This window comes from Acanthaster planci, linkage group LG21 (genome assembly GCF_054643075.1).
Source record: "Acanthaster planci isolate LZ-2023a linkage group LG21, COTS_SCS, whole genome shotgun sequence".
NCBI classification, from domain to species: domain Eukaryota; kingdom Metazoa; phylum Echinodermata; class Asteroidea; order Valvatida; family Acanthasteridae; genus Acanthaster; species Acanthaster planci.
This window is the reverse complement of record NC_141797.1, coordinates 9656571-9673164: the sequence shown is the minus strand read 5'-3', so window position 1 is coordinate 9673164 and position 16594 is coordinate 9656571. Positions and strand designations below refer to the sequence as shown.

The window sequence follows — 16594 nt, the reverse complement described above, 5'->3', positions numbered from 1 at the left end:
TAGCCGTTTTCTGCCTAGATTTTAAGATCCTTGATTTAAACAAATACTTCTTTCTGAAAGGGCAAGTAGTGGATCGAATAATTATTTCGACTTACTTACTGGCTTCTAATACTGGTTGCCAAGATATAGCCTCCCTGTAGTATTTTCAACAGGATAGAAATCGGTGGAAAAAAACAAGAAACCAACTGCACAGAGGATGAACATAACACCGTGTAGTGACCTTATTTGAGTTTATTGTTGACCCTAATATCAACGAACTCAAGTGTAATAACTGAAGCTTCATTTTGATGAACGAAATAGCTTTTAGTCGGTGTTAAAGTTGAGATACCATTGAGTTAATTACAAATGACACTTTGGTAAATATTTAAATTCAAACAGATAACACCACAAAGAACTACAATTCTTTTAAGCACTACATTAGCTCCGGGTGCATGGCCGTTGTTCCTGCCGAAGATCTACTGCAGGCCTATTGATGCTCTAGGCTTGTGATATTTTGGGGGCTGTTCATCAACCGCAATTTTTACTTGATGTGAGGGCTCTGGACTTCAGGCCACAAATTAATTGCCATTCATCACGCAGCTCAGTCAATAATGGAAAGCTATGACGAAAAGTAATATTTTTGCAATTGTAGGTTGAGAGCAGCTTCGCTGGCAACTTATTTATACTCTCCACAATAATTGCTCAGGACTTGAGGTACAGCATGAGGCTTGCGAATGCACCACATAAACGCTGGTTCATACTTGCCACGAAAGCGAAAACTCACGCGAATTTGTGAGGGCAGGTCAAATATTGGCATTGAGAATTTGTAAAAGTTGAACCCAGTTTCAGTTCAAGCGAAAATGACCTGCAAATTTGTCGTGACGTCAGATTCGCTTCGCTTTCGCCTGAAGTATGAACCGGCCTTAGGGGAGTTTTGGAGGAGAAATGTGGTTCTGAAAAACCGGTGAGTAGGAAGTTTCGACCTAGATGCTCTGGTAACAAGGGCACTCTCCCACTGAAGGTGTACCAAGCGGGTAAGTCAATGACGTCATACCAACTGAGACCGATGATTGGCAAGATCGCACTGTCTCATGGCATGGCACCCTTGAAAAATCGCTCAGGTCGCACTGTCTGTCCGCTCTCAGTGTACAAAATGCCATAGGAAACTATTGTGTTCTATGTCATGCAGGCGGGCTTCCCTGTTTTCCTGTTTATGTAAACGGGCACCAATGACGTTACGGGAACAGAAGAAGCGGTAATTTGGGAATCAACCGAAGAGGCAGGACGGAGGAAGAGGGTAGAGACGAGACATTTATTTGAAAATTCACGTTTCTTAATTAATGGAGGAATTTCATTGGTACTGTTCATCAAACCAAAACATGACTTACACAGATTTTGGGACGTTTCCAAGTAAGTACCAATACTGAGGTGGTCCAGTACTTTATTTTACTCTGTCATTGCTATATAGCTTAATTATTTCTACTTTGATCACTGGTCACTCATATTACTTCCAGACGATATGTATTGAAATTAAGACAGTTATTAAACGGCTTCGGATCACACTGATTTTCACTATAGGCCAGTCAAGTCAGAACGTTGGGGGATATGACAGATATGGCAGAAAACTTTCACCATTGCTTCTTGAAAGTAGCCAGTCAGGGGGCCTGTGAGCCATTTTTAGCGCAGAGGTGATGTTCAACCATAACTATTCAGGGCGCACTGTTTCATGATGATACTTTGAAGACATTTTGTGAAGGCTGCTCCTGAATTCATGCTCTGCAAAAAAGCGAAGTTTAACCACCCTCCGTCCGTTTCGAGGAGCGCTTTCTGAATGCACACCTCAGCTGTATGAGCCTCCAGCTAGTCAAAGAGAGGGCGCAATTTTCCTACAACTTCTTCCTTTGGTCGGACTGACACTTCGCTGGTTCACAAACGAGTTTGAAATGCACGCATTCCAGTCGCATTGCTACCAACAAAATGAACACTCCCGACCATATAGCTTTTTTTCAACCGATGAGGGGGTGCTTCTGCTCGAGACGGATTGAGTCAGCAATTAGGTTTTGACAATCATCGGAATGTCTTGTGACGTGCTTTCCACGCAGGTCGGTGGGATTGCGCTCACAGAGCTACGCTGGGTACTCAGATTGCCGCCACCGGTCGTAAGGGGTGCCGTCTGAGAAACATCTGCGCTTCGTTTGCGTAGTTGATACCGCTGGGTCATCAAGGTCGATATGGTGTACAGGTAGGGGTTGATGGACGAGTTGATTGGGAGAATAAAGACCATTGTCCAGGCGTAGGTTTGTACTGGAATTGTGACGGCTCCAGTCTGCGACAGAAGTCCCATTATTATGATTGGCATCCAGCAGGCGAAATCAGTGCCGACGATCAGCGCCATCTTGACTGCCATTTTGATTTCCTCGTCTCGATCCCGCCTCCTGGTGGCGCCCTTAGATGAGCGTTTGACGGACACGAAAATGGCGACATAGCACACCAGAATGATCACAAAGCAAATGAGGCTCACGACAATGAACATGAAAATGGCGTAATAGGAGGCCGGCGTCTTCTCATCCATTTCGTCGAAGACAAACGCGAAGGTCAAGTTGTCCGTTTCAAGCCAAGACGCCTTGTAATCCGACTTAGTAGCCAGTGGCAATCCCACGCAAACGTCTGACAGGCCGTAAAAACCTGGGACATACTTCTCGATGACGTTCGGTAGGAGACTCAAGAAGCCTGACAGCGCCCATGTGATCACCACGGTGACCCGAGCGGAACGAACGCGCAGCCGAAAGTTGCCGAAAGGGAAGGCAATACAGAGGAATCTATCCACGCTGATAACGGTGATAATAAACATGGACGCCTCGCTGGAGGCCACGGATATGACGCCAGCCAGCTTGCAGAGGGGTGCCGAGCGCCAATAGACCGCGTGCAGAAAGTAGTCCTGGCCAAAGTGCAGGTCCGCACTGCCTATCATGACCATGTAGATGCCCATCAGCAGGTCAGCCACGGCCAAGTTGAGGATCAGGAAGATCTGGACTCGGTTGTGCGGTTCCGTGTGCCTCTGCCTGTGGCGCCAAAAGATCACGAAGACATTGCCCACCACGGCACTCAGACCTAGGATCCATATGAAGGCGCGGAGAACGGTCTGGCGAAGGAGGCCCTCGCAGGTGGCAAAGGGTGACGGAGGAGTGTGGCACTCTGTGCTGGCACTGAGCAGACAACAAAGCCGGTGATCATCAGCTGAACTACATGAGAAAGGAGCAACCAATTATCGTGTTGTGTGATAAACACGACTACGACCTCCGTGAAGCGGTACCCTATGCGCTCATTGGATATTTGGCGAATGCGCAAAAATCCCATTGTTCCCCTCGTGAGTTTCAGACACACTCATCAAGAATGACTTACAATGGTCGACTTTCTAGCACCGCTGAGAAAAAAAAACAATTATAGGCAAAGAATCCCCTGGTCTGGGTGATGTATATGGTCCATAGCAATGCTATGCAGAAAAAAAAATGACAAAAGTATCTGGAGTTGATTACCTCCTCTCCACTCTCAAGACCAGCCACTGAAATGATACTAAATATTTGACGCCTATCACAACATGCGCCTAAAAAGTTGTACTTACAACGAATGAAGGGACTCTAACCCGTCGAACATGCCGCGTTCCAGATCTGCAATATCCGTCTTCATCTGAACCCTGGCCAAGACACAACAAAAGAATCCTAAGGTCTGAGATGAAATTTCTGAGATGTTAGACTGGAAATAAAGTATGATATTCTGTATTATCATGAAGACGACTGCCAAAGTCGACCAAGTACATGTAATAATAAAGGTTGGAAATATTTCTGGAAATCCTCAGAAAACATTTGGGGATGTGGTTTTAAGTAATGAATTCCTGTTCAATAAGTTTGAAATTCAATTTGTTTTTCGATATATATAATTTCTTATGTGAAATTTTAAAAATGTGAAAATTAAACAATGAAAGCCACATCTACCTGTTGAGCACTGTTAACACCCAAGCCCCAGAATTAGTTTTAATGAAAGAGATGTCTGTATAATTATATGCACGGGTCAACTTACATGTAGAGTTCGTTCATTGCAGCCGACAAGCCTGCAAAAGCGCCTTTCTCGATTGCAATGATTGGATTTTCTGAGAGATCCCTGGCAATCAAACAAACAGCGATTATAAAACAACTATGACTTGAAAAATCAGCCGATTATAGCACGTTGATACTATTGATAGTGAAATTGCATCATTTCCATAACTTCCTTGTACGATCCACCTGCCAATTTGTAGAGCCGTGCATGAGTGTTGCGACATGTTGGGACCAAAGATGGCTATCAATCCCAATGACAGCGTGCACCGACACGCTGTCTCCTCTTCATGTGGTCCACACTTTGGGGCCACACCTTTAAGGCCGTTGATGACACATTAGATTAGATATGCACTTTTCATACTTACAAATACTCGAGCTCGGAAAGGCCGCTGAAAGTGCCGTTTCTCAAAAAGACGAGATTATTCAGATCAAGATGCCTGCCAAGGTAGAGAAAAAACTTTCTATTGGGAGACTTTGAGACGCTGGTGGCAGAAGACCCTTTTCATGGTATTGCTCTTGCTCAGAACTATGCACGCATGCTCAGAACGTGCGCATGCTCCGAACTGGGTAAAAGGACTGGTGTGTTTCTCGCCCTCAAGAGTCTCAAGGTCTCCTATTGAAGTGTCATCAATAAATCAAGATGTGTTAGCCTTTTAATCATGAAAGTGGGAATTCGTTTTTGTGTTTCAAAGAAAATTATTCTAATTTTATATAATGCACGTTTTTGTTCCAACCTTCTGGTTTTAATTTGTGCAGTCAGATGTTCAACCGTAAGTCAGTCACCCCATTTCTAGTCTGGTCAAACCGTAAATCAAATGAGCTGTAACTTGTTTTGCGTTTTATTGTCAGTTTCTGACATCCTTCAATTTCCCCCCAAGAACAAAGAATGATGATTCAAAACGGCTTACAGTGCTTTAAGTTGTACGAGTGGCTCGAACACGCCAGGGATCAGTTCCGTTATGTTGTTCCTGCTCAAAAATCTGTAGTATAACACATTTAAATCAACAACATTTCTAAGTGCAAAAGACAAAAGAAACACCTCGATTGAGATATTTAGTATCCTTAAATGAAATTTGCTGATGCTACATGTGTGATGCTGTCTACATCAACGGATGAAATCTCGTGGTGTATAGAATAACGATTCATGTCTGTTCGCCTTCTCAGTGTAATTCTCTGCACAGGGCTGACATTGATTAAGTGTGCAGCTGCATATGGGTCCCGGGCAGCACCAAGAGAGGGCGCGAATATCTTAGCAACAGCGGCTTCGGGCAAGTTCCAGCGACGACTGTAGTTAACTTTGGCTTGACTAACACCGCCCCATTTGGGGCCTAGGGGCACGGACGTGTATAAAAAACCTGGACTTGCAACGCCTTTGTATGAAAAAGAAGCCAACCAGCGGTCATTTTACCGAGCCGAATACAAAGGCGTGGGTTGGCTCCCTACTATTGACGTCAGGAAGAACAAAGGCGGGCATTACCAGGAAAGCTTTGTATTCGGCTCGGTAAAATGGCTGCGAGTGGATTCAATGATCTCTATAAGCTGATTAAGGGCATTGCGAGTCCAGATTTTATTATACACGTCCGTGCCTAGGGGTATGGTCGCACCAATGGTTACCAATAGCCGATTTCATTTATCATTACAGAGAGAACCATTCACATGGTATAATAACTGTACGAGATTTCAATGACCACGTACGCTGCAAGAATTGCAGCCAACGGTGAAATGTGTAACACGATGAGATTTAAAAAAAATTGGCCGACTAGGGACGTTCCAGTGCCAAAGATTTGCGCATGCGCACTGTAAAAAAGCAGTTGACTACTGGTTGAACTAAAGTTCGCGCCCTTCTTTGGTGGGAACTGCACTTCGCTGGTTCACAAACGGCTACGAAATGCACGCGTTACGGTCGCGTCGACTCCCCACCAGCACGACACTTTTCAACCAATCAGTGAGTGCTTCTATTCGAGGAGGTTAGCCTTGGCTGTATTATCCAATCGCTGCAACTGATTTCGGCAATCTATATAACATAGCCTATATTTAGCAGGCAATACAAATCTCTGCAGCGTACCTTAAGAAGAGAGTACTTAGAGCAGGTATAGGCCTGCTTCATTGAAAATTGACACAGGACATTGAATCAAAATACTCACAGATGTTTGAGATTTCGAAGACCTCGGAAGGCGCCGTATTCGATCGTGTCGATTTCATTGTCCATCAAATTCCTTTTTCAAAATGAAAAGGAAAACAATGCATGTGATGTAAAATACCGATTGCGCCCGCTAAATCACGTGACCTATATGGTGGATATCAGCCCCTCATATCAACGCGTGTTTGAGTGTTTACAAACAATACAGCAAAATTATGGTATAGTACTCAGCATATCAGAAATCTGAGTACGGTAACTCGGCTTTATTTTTGGTAACACTTTGCTTTTGATGGACGCAATGTTTGTTGATATTTAATACCACTATAGGTCACGTGACTTAGCAGGCGCAATCGGTCTATTGGATGTTTGTTTTTTTAAAGTGGCCAATAATAAGGGTTCAAGCAACAGGATAGAATTAGCGAACAATGTAGTTTCTTTCGCGCGTACTGTATGTGGGTCTACCGCGATGACGTCGATATATAGGTTCATAATTAACACGCTTTGTCTCAGTTGGCTCAAACAAACAGCAGTTGTTCAATATCTTTCAGCTAGGTACAGGAATCTATCTTCTAGTTCGAAAAATTGAACTCATTGATTTAATTAATTTATTATTTCAGAGATTAAAATGAAGGATGTGTGTCTGATAGAAATGGTAATTTACCAATGATGAGCAGGCAGCAGAATTGGAATTTAGAGGTAATGGGTTTTGATTATTCACATGTAGGCCTATCAGGACTTGCGACAGAAAACGTATTTCTGCAGGCAGCAGAATTGGGATTTAGAGGTAATAGGTTTTGATAAATCACATGCAGGCCTATCAGGACTTGTGACAGAAAACGCATTCCTGCAGGCAGCAGAATTGGGATTTAGAGGTAATGGGTTTTGATAAATCACATGTAGGCCTATCAGGACTTGCGACAGAAAACGTATTTCTGCAGGCAGCAGAATTGGGATTTAGAGGTAATAGGTTTTGATAAATCACATGTAGGCCTATCAGGACTTGCGACAGAAAACGCATTCCTGCAGGTAGAAGAAATGAGATTTAGAGGTAATGGGTTTTGATAAATCACGTGTAGGCCCATCAGGACTTGCGACAGAAAACGCATTCCTCGTTTAATTCTTGCATGAATACTCGCTCACAAAAACACCCTGTTTGGCTCTGATAAGGCATGTATTGGCTAATTTGATTACACGAATCCTGCCCGCATGCTTTCTCACGCAGAAAGACTTGCCTTCGATATTGTCTATAGCCTACCTGTCATATTAGAATACAATGCAAAGTCTTACAAAACATGCGTGCCACAAAGCCAGCAGATGACGGGTGGCTTTTTAACTTAACGGTCCGACGGCTACACGACGAAATCATTATGAGAAAATGTGATACATGAGTTTGATATCTTTGCTGTTGTGATCGAAATGACAATCCACAAATACTAGGAGCCGCCGACGGCTGTTTTACCGTGGACACTTTTGCTCGAAACGAATTATTCACATCAGCTAGTGGCCTTGTTCAGAAATAAGATAATTACAGGCCGCTACAAGTAAACGTTGGGAGAACCAACCTTCCAAAACCACTCTGTGGTGATTAATTCTAGCACTATGAAAGTATACATAAAGAACCTTCATCGAAAATTTAACGGTAGGTTAACTTCAATCACGTTTAAACCTCTTGTTCACACTGATATTGCTTGAAACCTTTGTGCTTAGAGTTAGTAAGGACAAATGCAAAGCCCACCCTCTTGTTAGATGTGGTTTAATCACTCCCGAGGTCGTTCGCTCCAAAGAAATAAAAAATTTAAAACACAGGTCAGGTGAAAAATTCTCACAAAATGTAGGCGTCAGATTTTTTTTATTGTGCAAGTTGAACACGATTCTGCAATAACATACCAAAGAGTGTATCAAATAATATTAATGAAATCAAAAGGCACGAAAATCATGCATGTGTATCCGGATTAGTGCCACTTCACGAATGGCTGAAGCTGTTTGTAATATGTGACCGGTTTTCACGGGTACATTCCTTGCGATATGACGAACGTGGAAAACACCATGCGTGCGTGCAGACAGCTTAAAAATCGACTTACAGTCTGTCTAGAGACCGAAGCGGTAAAAAGGCATCAGCAGGCAGCCTCCTCACGGCATTTTTGTTGAGATGACTGCACAAAATTATGAGAAAATTAGAAATAATACAAATAATGGTGGAATTTCTACAGCGCCCACCAATTGTAAACATCTTTTTCAATGCGCTACTACAAAAAGTACAGTTGAAAATTTTACAAACAAGAGGAAACCACACCTCAAAAATGTTTCATCAACTTAATCATCTAGGCCAAGGGAAACGATGAGGAACGGAATGACACATTTTGCTTGAAAGAACTCACCCTGCCCTCAGCACTGAGTGCAAATTTAAATTGATCCGAAAATCAACTCAAGATATTGTGAACTTCAGAAACACGCATGCAAGAAAGAATTATCATGGCGGTATGCAAGCATTTTGGGGATGGTTTGCAGATCTACACTGTGATGTTAATATCACACCCTAGCAAAGGACTACACCATACTGATAATACCCAGAATGTTGAATTAATAATGATTTAATGACACAAGTTTTGCGTTTTTGAAGAGATAAATGGGATCCTTTTCTCGAAAAGAATCCTGGCAAGCGAAAGAATGATAGTTCAAATTGAAAAGTGCAGTATAACTGATTCTTTCGAACGACAGACAAGAATAAAATAGTTGCCAGCCACGTTTTGGTAAACCCTGGCGCTGAAATACTCAATTAACTATTCACATTCAGCCAGGTTCCCTATGTTTGAGAAAGAAAGCTTCCATATAGAAAGGAGATCAATATCCAATTTACCTCCTTTGCACCAAAACTAAACTGTGGTATTAAATTGGTGTTTCAAGAACAATTCCACAGTCACGCAAGTTCAGTTCTTATTTTTTTTTGTGTGTGAAAGTGTTGAGAATTCGATTGAAAGAAAGCGCGATAACATCAACGATGTGTTGATAATGAAACAAAAACATTCTGCCCCATTTTTCTTGAGCAAGGGCTTGTACATCTGGTAATAATTCTACTCACAGTTGCTGGAGACTGCTCAATCCGGAAAATGCTTCATAGGGTAGGTCTGCGATAGCATTTTGGGAAAGAAACCTGAAAAATAAAAAAGTTCCTAAAAAGCCTTTTTTCACAATGCTATTAACCATTAACATTTTCACAACTTCTCAAGTAACTTTGTTTCATATTGATTCCTTTGAGACATTTCCAATTAACAGCACAAAGACAACTCACAAAACTTGTAATGCCGACATGTCGCGGAAACTTCTTGGTTGAACAGTCGTGATATCGTTACTGTACAGTAATCTAAAAGGAAGTGGACAAGAGGGTCAAGTACATGCTAGACAGATTGTAACACTTTCGTTCTCAAGGGTCAGTTTTGATGGTTGGTGTGACCTTAAGGCAGCACAGGCGCTGGACAGGTGCTTTCTAATCTCGCCACTTCCGAAAACATACTTATTTTGGTTTCATTTCTTTAGCTATTTGGCAATGTAATTTTCAGTTTTGAGAAGTGGTAGACAACAGGAAAGCCTACCGCCAATGATTCGACCCGAAATACTTTTTATTTGCAGAGGCCGAAGGAGGAGTAAGTCACCGTCGACCATTGAGGCAATTTGGTATTCAAAAAAGGCAAGGTCACTCGAGAACAAAGCGCTTGCGTCGGCGTAGGACCGCATGGACTGGTTCCCGTCCCATAGTCTCCAAACGTCTTATAGACGTCCTCCGAACGTACGTATAGGGACCGATAGCGGGTAATGATTCCGGAGGAATCCTGCCGGTTTATGCTAATGAGGAAATTAGCATAACCCCACAATGCAACAGTGTCACGGGACAAAACTTGGGAAGACTCTCTAGAATGGATTAAAACTTTCTCTACTAAATCATTTCCGCACGCAACACACTTTCAGACGTATCTACCTGCTTTTATAGATAACCGCTTCCAAAATTACAGGGGAAAAACCTTTCTGAAGTTTTCCAGTGAGCCATGTGTTCAGCTGTCACGCGTGCGAAACGTTGTGTGTAAAAATTATCTCTGTAGGGCTAAATAAAAAGAAATAGTTACGCATGTGCAGAACCAACCACAGACTCCAGAAACCAGCTAGCTCCCGGTCCCTATATAATAAGGACACGGACCAGTCCAAAGGCCGCACTGATGGAACAGACCTCGTGTGCACTGTGTTTCCCGAATGACCGCCGACGCGCTGCTTTATTTGGAACAAAAAATTTGTGGCCAAACCACACTGGCTCACTTTAATAGGGAAATCATGTCAGGTTCATTTGAAAGAACTATAAATCATACAAGTAATCAACTGCTCACAGGGAGTTGCCTGCATGCACTTCGCCACTCACTATATTGTAGAGTCTGAATTGCTTATTTCTGAAGAAATCTCATCATGTTAACACCAACAGGTGCATTTTCCGTTGTGATTCATTATGAATAAGTACGTATGCCAGCTGGTTTATGTGTACTTACAAAGTGTGGACGTGTTTTAAGCCTGGAAATGAATCTTCGTCGAGGTACCCAATTTTATCACTCACAAGAGTTCTGTTCAAGGGGAAAATGTTTGAAGACACAATAAACAACTAGAAAAAAAGCCCCACAGACGAGAAGAAGGCCAACATGAACCTGAATCCTCCACCGCACCTTCTTAAGTGGCATGGTTGACCAGATCCAACCGGTAGTGCCAATTAGGGGCGATGGGACTTAATTTATAATTCCATGCTGCAGCTTTTAGGCAATTAGGTCGACCACGAGTACTCCCCAGCCAAATTGCATACTGAAAAAGCAAACATGTGGCCTAATTGATTTACATATCACAATTACCCGTATACACCCCTGTTTGAAGTCCTGAATATTTACGGATGATAAATGAAGCCATTACTGCATTTTAGTGGAGAAAAGCCTTTTAGAGATTAATTGGCAGAGCAAAGAAACATTCAACGGCCTCACGTCATCACCCCCTTTTCGCTGAATCGCACGGGAGTAATTTATTGTTGTTTTGCATTTTTCGGACCCGATCAGCGTCCTCTTGCATTACACAGAAAACACTTTTCTAAAATATGACACCATGACGGTTCTTTGATTTCTCAACGGTCACAGTTAATGGGTATCTAGGCCTATATACGCTTAAACATAAAAAAGATTCGAAGAATTCGAAACTAAAACTTCCCAGCTCTCGTTTTCTCCTACTGGGCGCATTATCCATCCATAATTCCGTCATGAGCGCCGGTACTTTCTTGTTTCAATTTCTTCACTGGGCGATTATGCTGTTTTATTTGCGTTCCAATTGCATTGAGAAGTTACAGAGAGGTTTATGCACAAAGCACTTCAATTTGTCATGGTTATCAGCTGCAAGTCTAAATTGGTTTGACATTTGGGTTCAGTTGCAAAGTCAAAATAGACTCACAAGATCCTGAGGTGCTTGAACTCTGTGAAGTCTAGACGGATACTTTCTTTCACGGACTGTGATGCACCGCGGCCCCCGCTGGTACCGGCTTGACTGGTATTGGAATGGAATTCTCCCAGGTTTATCGCTAAGCTGTAGACATAGGCAAAACGTATAATTATTCATTTTTTCTAGAAAAACATTCCGGAAAATATTTTTTCTTTACTTTTTCTTAATTTCACAACGTTTATCTTCAATAACACTCTCTAAATGCAAATGAGTGAGAAAACACTTTCGAAATGAGTGATTCCCTTATCAAACCACTCCAAAAGGGTAAAAACCAATCTTTTGGAGTGGTTTTCACTCCTTTTTGAGTTGTTTTTACTCTTTTGAGAGTGGTTTTCACGCTTTTGGAGTGAAAAAATCTCCATTCTGCCAAAGAAACATAAAAAGACAACTCAAAAAAGAGTTGTAATTTATATGGCGCCTCGTTTGAAGTGGTTTTCACTCGTTTGAGAGTGAGTTGTCACATAATTCATTGATGTTCATCTCTTTGAATGTATTATCAACTCTCAGCGTTTTTCTTCTCCCACCCCGAGTGTTGACTCACAGGTTTACCGTGTCCCTGGAAACCCAACTAGCCGAGGCTGCATCCCAGGGCACACCGTAACAGAGTAGGTTGTAGCCGCCACACAGGCACTGGGGCGGACATGGCTCGCCTGGGAGATAGGGGGGCAAAGTAATGGCACGGTTACACAGAGTGTTGTATTCGAGTCTATCACGAGTCTCTATCAACGAATCTTGACGTAAGCCTGATATATCTCTGATGCTATTGAGATTAACTACTGACCACAGTACTATATTATCGACAAGAATATATAATATCAAATCATTGCTCTGAAATATGTGATTGCCGAGCTTTCGGTAACTGAGTACCTTCTTCAGGGCAAGCAGATTCACTTCTATAGTATCCGGTTCGTAAGTGACTTCGTCACAAAGGCTGACGCGCAACGATTTGCAGGCTCCCATTGGACGCTCGCTGAAGTTGTGCGTTAACTTCCGGTTCCATGTAAACGGCGATCAATGCATGTAACTCTATGTGCAGTACAGTGCATGTGCGGTGGGCGTGGTTTAAACTGAAGTGACGTCACACTTACGAACCGGATAGAAACTCAGAAACACAAGCTGGTTACCACATCCTAGTTCATCCCCGTGTCCGGGGCAGTCATCTGTCCCATCACACACCGCTGTCATGTTGACGCATGCGTCGTCGGTTGCGCACAGAGTTCTTCCCATGCTGCAACCATCATCCGGAGTTTCTTAAAAGAAAACAAAAATGGAAAGAAATTAACCATCACTCTGTGCCTTTTCCTTCGATGTCACGTGGTGACAATTTGATCCGGGTATTTTGACATGTTGAGTATATTTTCACAACGTCATTTGTGAAAGTGATGACTAAATATTCTAGGCAATATTAACTTCCGACGAAGGTAATTTGAAGCGACAAGCTCGCTATAGCTCTTGAATCGGTGACACAAATAGCCACGCTACGAAATGCTTTCACTTGAACTAACCTTAATTAATTCTTCGGTTACCGCAATTCGGTATATTTAGCGGGAAACCATCTGTTACGATTTATATAATCACGCTTGCGAGTTAATTAATTATTCCACCACTAGTACTACAACACCTGGAACGCCATCGCACTGTAAACCGAAAAGGGAAAAATGGAAAAAGAAATGGCAATGACCGACTGCTTTTTATCAAAACAATTGGATGAATAAATTCTTTAGAGTCGTAATATAAGGGCACTATTCATTTATCATAACCGAGGTATGGAACCTCGAACTCATTGCATACATTTTTAACCGTGATATCCATTTCAGTTTTGGTCCCACTGACGGCCGGGGATCGCTGTCCATATCGCCTTTCAGACGACAGTGGACATGCCTCTACACTGAAAAGAAAAAAAACTTGTGGGTATCTATGACTGAACTCAATACGGTGGCTCGAGGATTGACAAGAAATAAGGTCACTTACGACAGAAAAATTCATCATCTCCGCCGGCGCAGTCTTTGGCTCCGTCACAGACAAGACTGGGCCGGATACAGCGCCCGCCTCCGTCCATGCAGTGGTAGCTATCCGACGTACAAGGAACGTTTGCTGTTTGATCATGAATGGAAAATGAACTTCGCGATAGATGTGAGCCATATCTGAGGGTCACAAAAACGCTACAGTGATCTCAACAGATGGTGGCCGTCTTAAATTAACTTGACATAAGTATGAAAAGCTAAGGAAAAACGACAGCTGTTCTGATGGACGTGTTTCACTTTTAGGCTAATTAAACTTGATGGCTCGTAAAGTATCAGGTTGACCCGTATATAAGTCAAGCAGTCGACTGCACTTGCTTTCTAGGGTGACTTAAACAGGTATACTTAAATTGCATTACAGAAAACACCACAACAACCCTGGCAAATAATTAATCGGACAGAGTTCAGATCGAGAATAAAACAATAAGTGCGAACTGTATTACATATCTATCATGTTTAATTCTGAAAAATATACTTAGGCCTACTCTAAAAATCAGCTAAAATAATCGTCTCAAGATATCTAACTGGAATATCCGTTGTGGATGGCGTTCCTCATCGAAAGCTTAATCTCTCTGCATATATGCTTTTCTTTAGAAACCATACATTAACGTCATTTTTCAAGAACCAGTGAAATACAAGAGTATTTGCTGTTTCAAAAGTATCAGCCATCAGGATAAAGGTCGTTTTTCGAGCGATATGATGTCGCCCATATGTCGCTGATGATGTGCAGGTACTATGAACCTGCGTTTCGTTTGTGAACGTTTGCCGTCACGAAGGCAGCTTTATCTCAACTGTGCTCTTCAATCTACCTAGCTGTAGACTGAGGAAATGGCAAAGGCTACTTCTAACTGCAAAAATTACGTCATGAAAAGATCGGTTTTCTGTGAGGTTAGTCGGTGTCCCCTTCGTGAGGAGCTGTCATGACAAATCTCCCTTGATTGGCCAGCCCGGCCCACTTCACCGACAACGGCATGAAGCAACCGAGCCTTCTGGTGATGCCTAGGGGTCAGGAATTCACTCGACACCGGTGGAAACTGTGCTAATGGTGAAATGCTTCCCCGGATTTCCATATTGCCGATGAAACCGTAGTTTCAGACATAACGAGAACTACCACGACCCAAATTTGGGTACTAATTGGAAAGTGTAAAGTGACTCATATTTTGCATCTGATGGTTAACTGATAAGTGAATGCTGAAAAGTGACATCAATGACAGTAGAACCTCTGCCGCCCTTCTCTCTCAGACATCCACTGAAAGGCTCCCGTGCTGTTAATTTTGTTGTTGCTCTATTGTTATTACTGTTAATTGTTTTGGTTTGCCACTGTCATAATAATCCGGTCAATTGCATTGCTTCTTAATCTTAAAGTTAAACTTGGAAACTGCAATTATCCCAGTGGTTAATTCGTCAACATGATCAATGTATGTCCCATAATAAAAAAAGCCTTTTCAACGAGCAATACAAACCAAACAATCATAACGTGGTTAGTGAATTCCAAATCTATAAGACGGCGTCCGAGAGATTACGGTGCCTGTCTCAAGCACAATGTAAAGCTATCCGTGAGGTTTGATGTACGTTTCAAAGGGACCGCAAAAAATCTGCGTTTATTTTAAACGATATCATATCTAAACAAAAGTTTTCTGGTTAGTCTATCGTTCTTCTTGTTAAGTGGAACACAGTGCAATAGCGGCGAATCTTCAATCGGACAAAACCATTTTTTTTTTCAAACTGACCCTTTTCCACCGTAAATTACTGTGATACAAATCACACTTATGAAGCCTTCAATATGGCAAAATTCATCCTTGCTCAACAAATTCGGATTTTAGTCCCAAAATACGTGTGAGGACATTGAATTTCCTTTTGAGTGATACATTTTGGGTTGTCACTGACTGTTAGGCTTCAACTTTAATAATTGTTTTAATAATAATTGTTTTTCCAGTAAGGTACTCACCAGAACTTGCGGTAAGAAAACAGCACACCACAAAACCAGCCGTAATCAGTGATATTGCTCCTCGGTTAACAAAGGTAAGCATAGTGCCAGACGCGTCCTTACAAAGGGCAGGCAGCATTTGAAGGTTAGCGGTACGAGGGTCACGACGCTGACTCGTCTCCGGTGCTGCACACGGCGAACGGTTCCTCCCGACGGAAGCGGAGATGACTGGAGCAGACTGCTTGGTATATTACGGCCTGGAGTGACAGAAAACCTCTCAGGAAACTCCCCACACGACACTTGCGGGTTTTTATTAAGCTGTCACGGATCTGCCGGCAAGTGGCTCTACCTACGGCTATTCTGTGTACGATAGTTAGTGTATGACTGTGAGATTGCGGTGACGCTACCCAGGCTCTGAATTACATGTAGGCCTAGTTGTAACCCTAAAGAAACCTGGACATTTTTATCTGTGAGGTTGCCCACCTAATCAAAATAACAAATTTTTGCAAGGCCGAATAGGAAACTGCATCAATCCTTTTGTCTGCAAGCTTTAGCTTTGTCTGCCAGCATTCGGCCAAGTCGGCCAACGTTGCATCAGTTGTCTCGCGAGGGCGCTACATGGCCACTTTGTTCGCCTCCTCCAGTCGCCCGTTTCACATTCGCCGTGACCGTCAATCTCTTTCAATTTCAGGGAAAAGGAAAGCATCGCAGGTGATATGACATTCCGGGCGAATTTTCGGCGTGTAAGACTGGCACCAACTTCCTGCCACATAGCGGCATATGAGTTCTTCCCTGGGCCATTGAATATTTTCTCTCTGTAAAATTTAGGAACACTAACTTGCACGAGATTTCCTGGAGTCATTCTTTGGGTGGGATACGGCCGACAATGCGAGCAAATAACGCGCAACATACCTCAAAGAGT

At 42.6% G+C, this 16594-nt stretch overlaps 1 protein-coding gene and 1 long non-coding RNA gene across 4 annotated transcripts; one reads left to right on the top strand and one right to left on the bottom strand.

Annotated features, from left to right (window-relative positions):
* Positions 1-213: 213 nt before the first annotated feature.
* LOC110981200 (lutropin-choriogonadotropic hormone receptor-like) lies at positions 214-16017 on the bottom strand. 3 transcript variants are annotated; one of them, XM_022238565.2, is made up of 15 exons: positions 15694-16015; positions 13696-13818; positions 12849-12974; positions 12266-12374; positions 11677-11808; positions 10743-10814; positions 9503-9574; positions 9293-9364; positions 8295-8366; positions 6218-6289; positions 4982-5053; positions 4439-4510; positions 4057-4137; positions 3602-3673; positions 214-3221 (listed from the first exon to the last, which is right to left on the bottom strand). In XM_022238565.2, the coding sequence occupies exons 1-15, from the start codon at positions 15809-15811 to the stop codon at positions 2033-2035; spliced, it is 2454 nt and encodes an 817-aa protein (XP_022094257.2). In that variant the 5' UTR covers positions 15812-16015; the 3' UTR covers positions 214-2032. The 3 variants fall into 3 exon arrangements, with proteins under 3 accessions (XP_022094257.2, XP_086987278.1, XP_086987279.1); XM_087131152.1 differs by lacking the exon at positions 13696-13818 and having other exon boundaries at positions 15694-16017; XM_087131153.1 differs by lacking the exon at positions 13696-13818 and having other exon boundaries at positions 12274-12374; positions 15694-16011.
* On the top strand, positions 12972-14184 carry LOC147795766 (uncharacterized). The gene is made up of 2 exons (XR_015423642.1): positions 12972-13058; positions 13542-14184. It is a non-coding gene; the product is annotated as an uncharacterized LOC147795766 (long non-coding RNA).
* Positions 16018-16594: the final 577 nt, after the last annotated feature.

What these genes read in the sequence shown, in the direction of transcription:
- LOC110981200 (XM_022238565.2), bottom strand. Translation starts at nt 15,811, where the DNA reads ATGCTGCCTGCCCTTTGTAAGGACGCGTCTGGCACTATGCTTACCTTT. An exon ending in GCAATGAACGAACTCTACAT is followed by an intron (nt 3,674 to 4,056) that starts GTAAGTTGACCC and finishes TGTCTTGGCCAG; the next exon opens with GGTTCAGATGAAGACGGATA. An exon ending in TTAGAGTCCCTTCATTCGTT is followed by an intron (nt 3,222 to 3,601) that starts GTAAGTACAACT and finishes TTTCTCATGTAG; the next exon opens with TTCAGCTGATGATCACCGGC.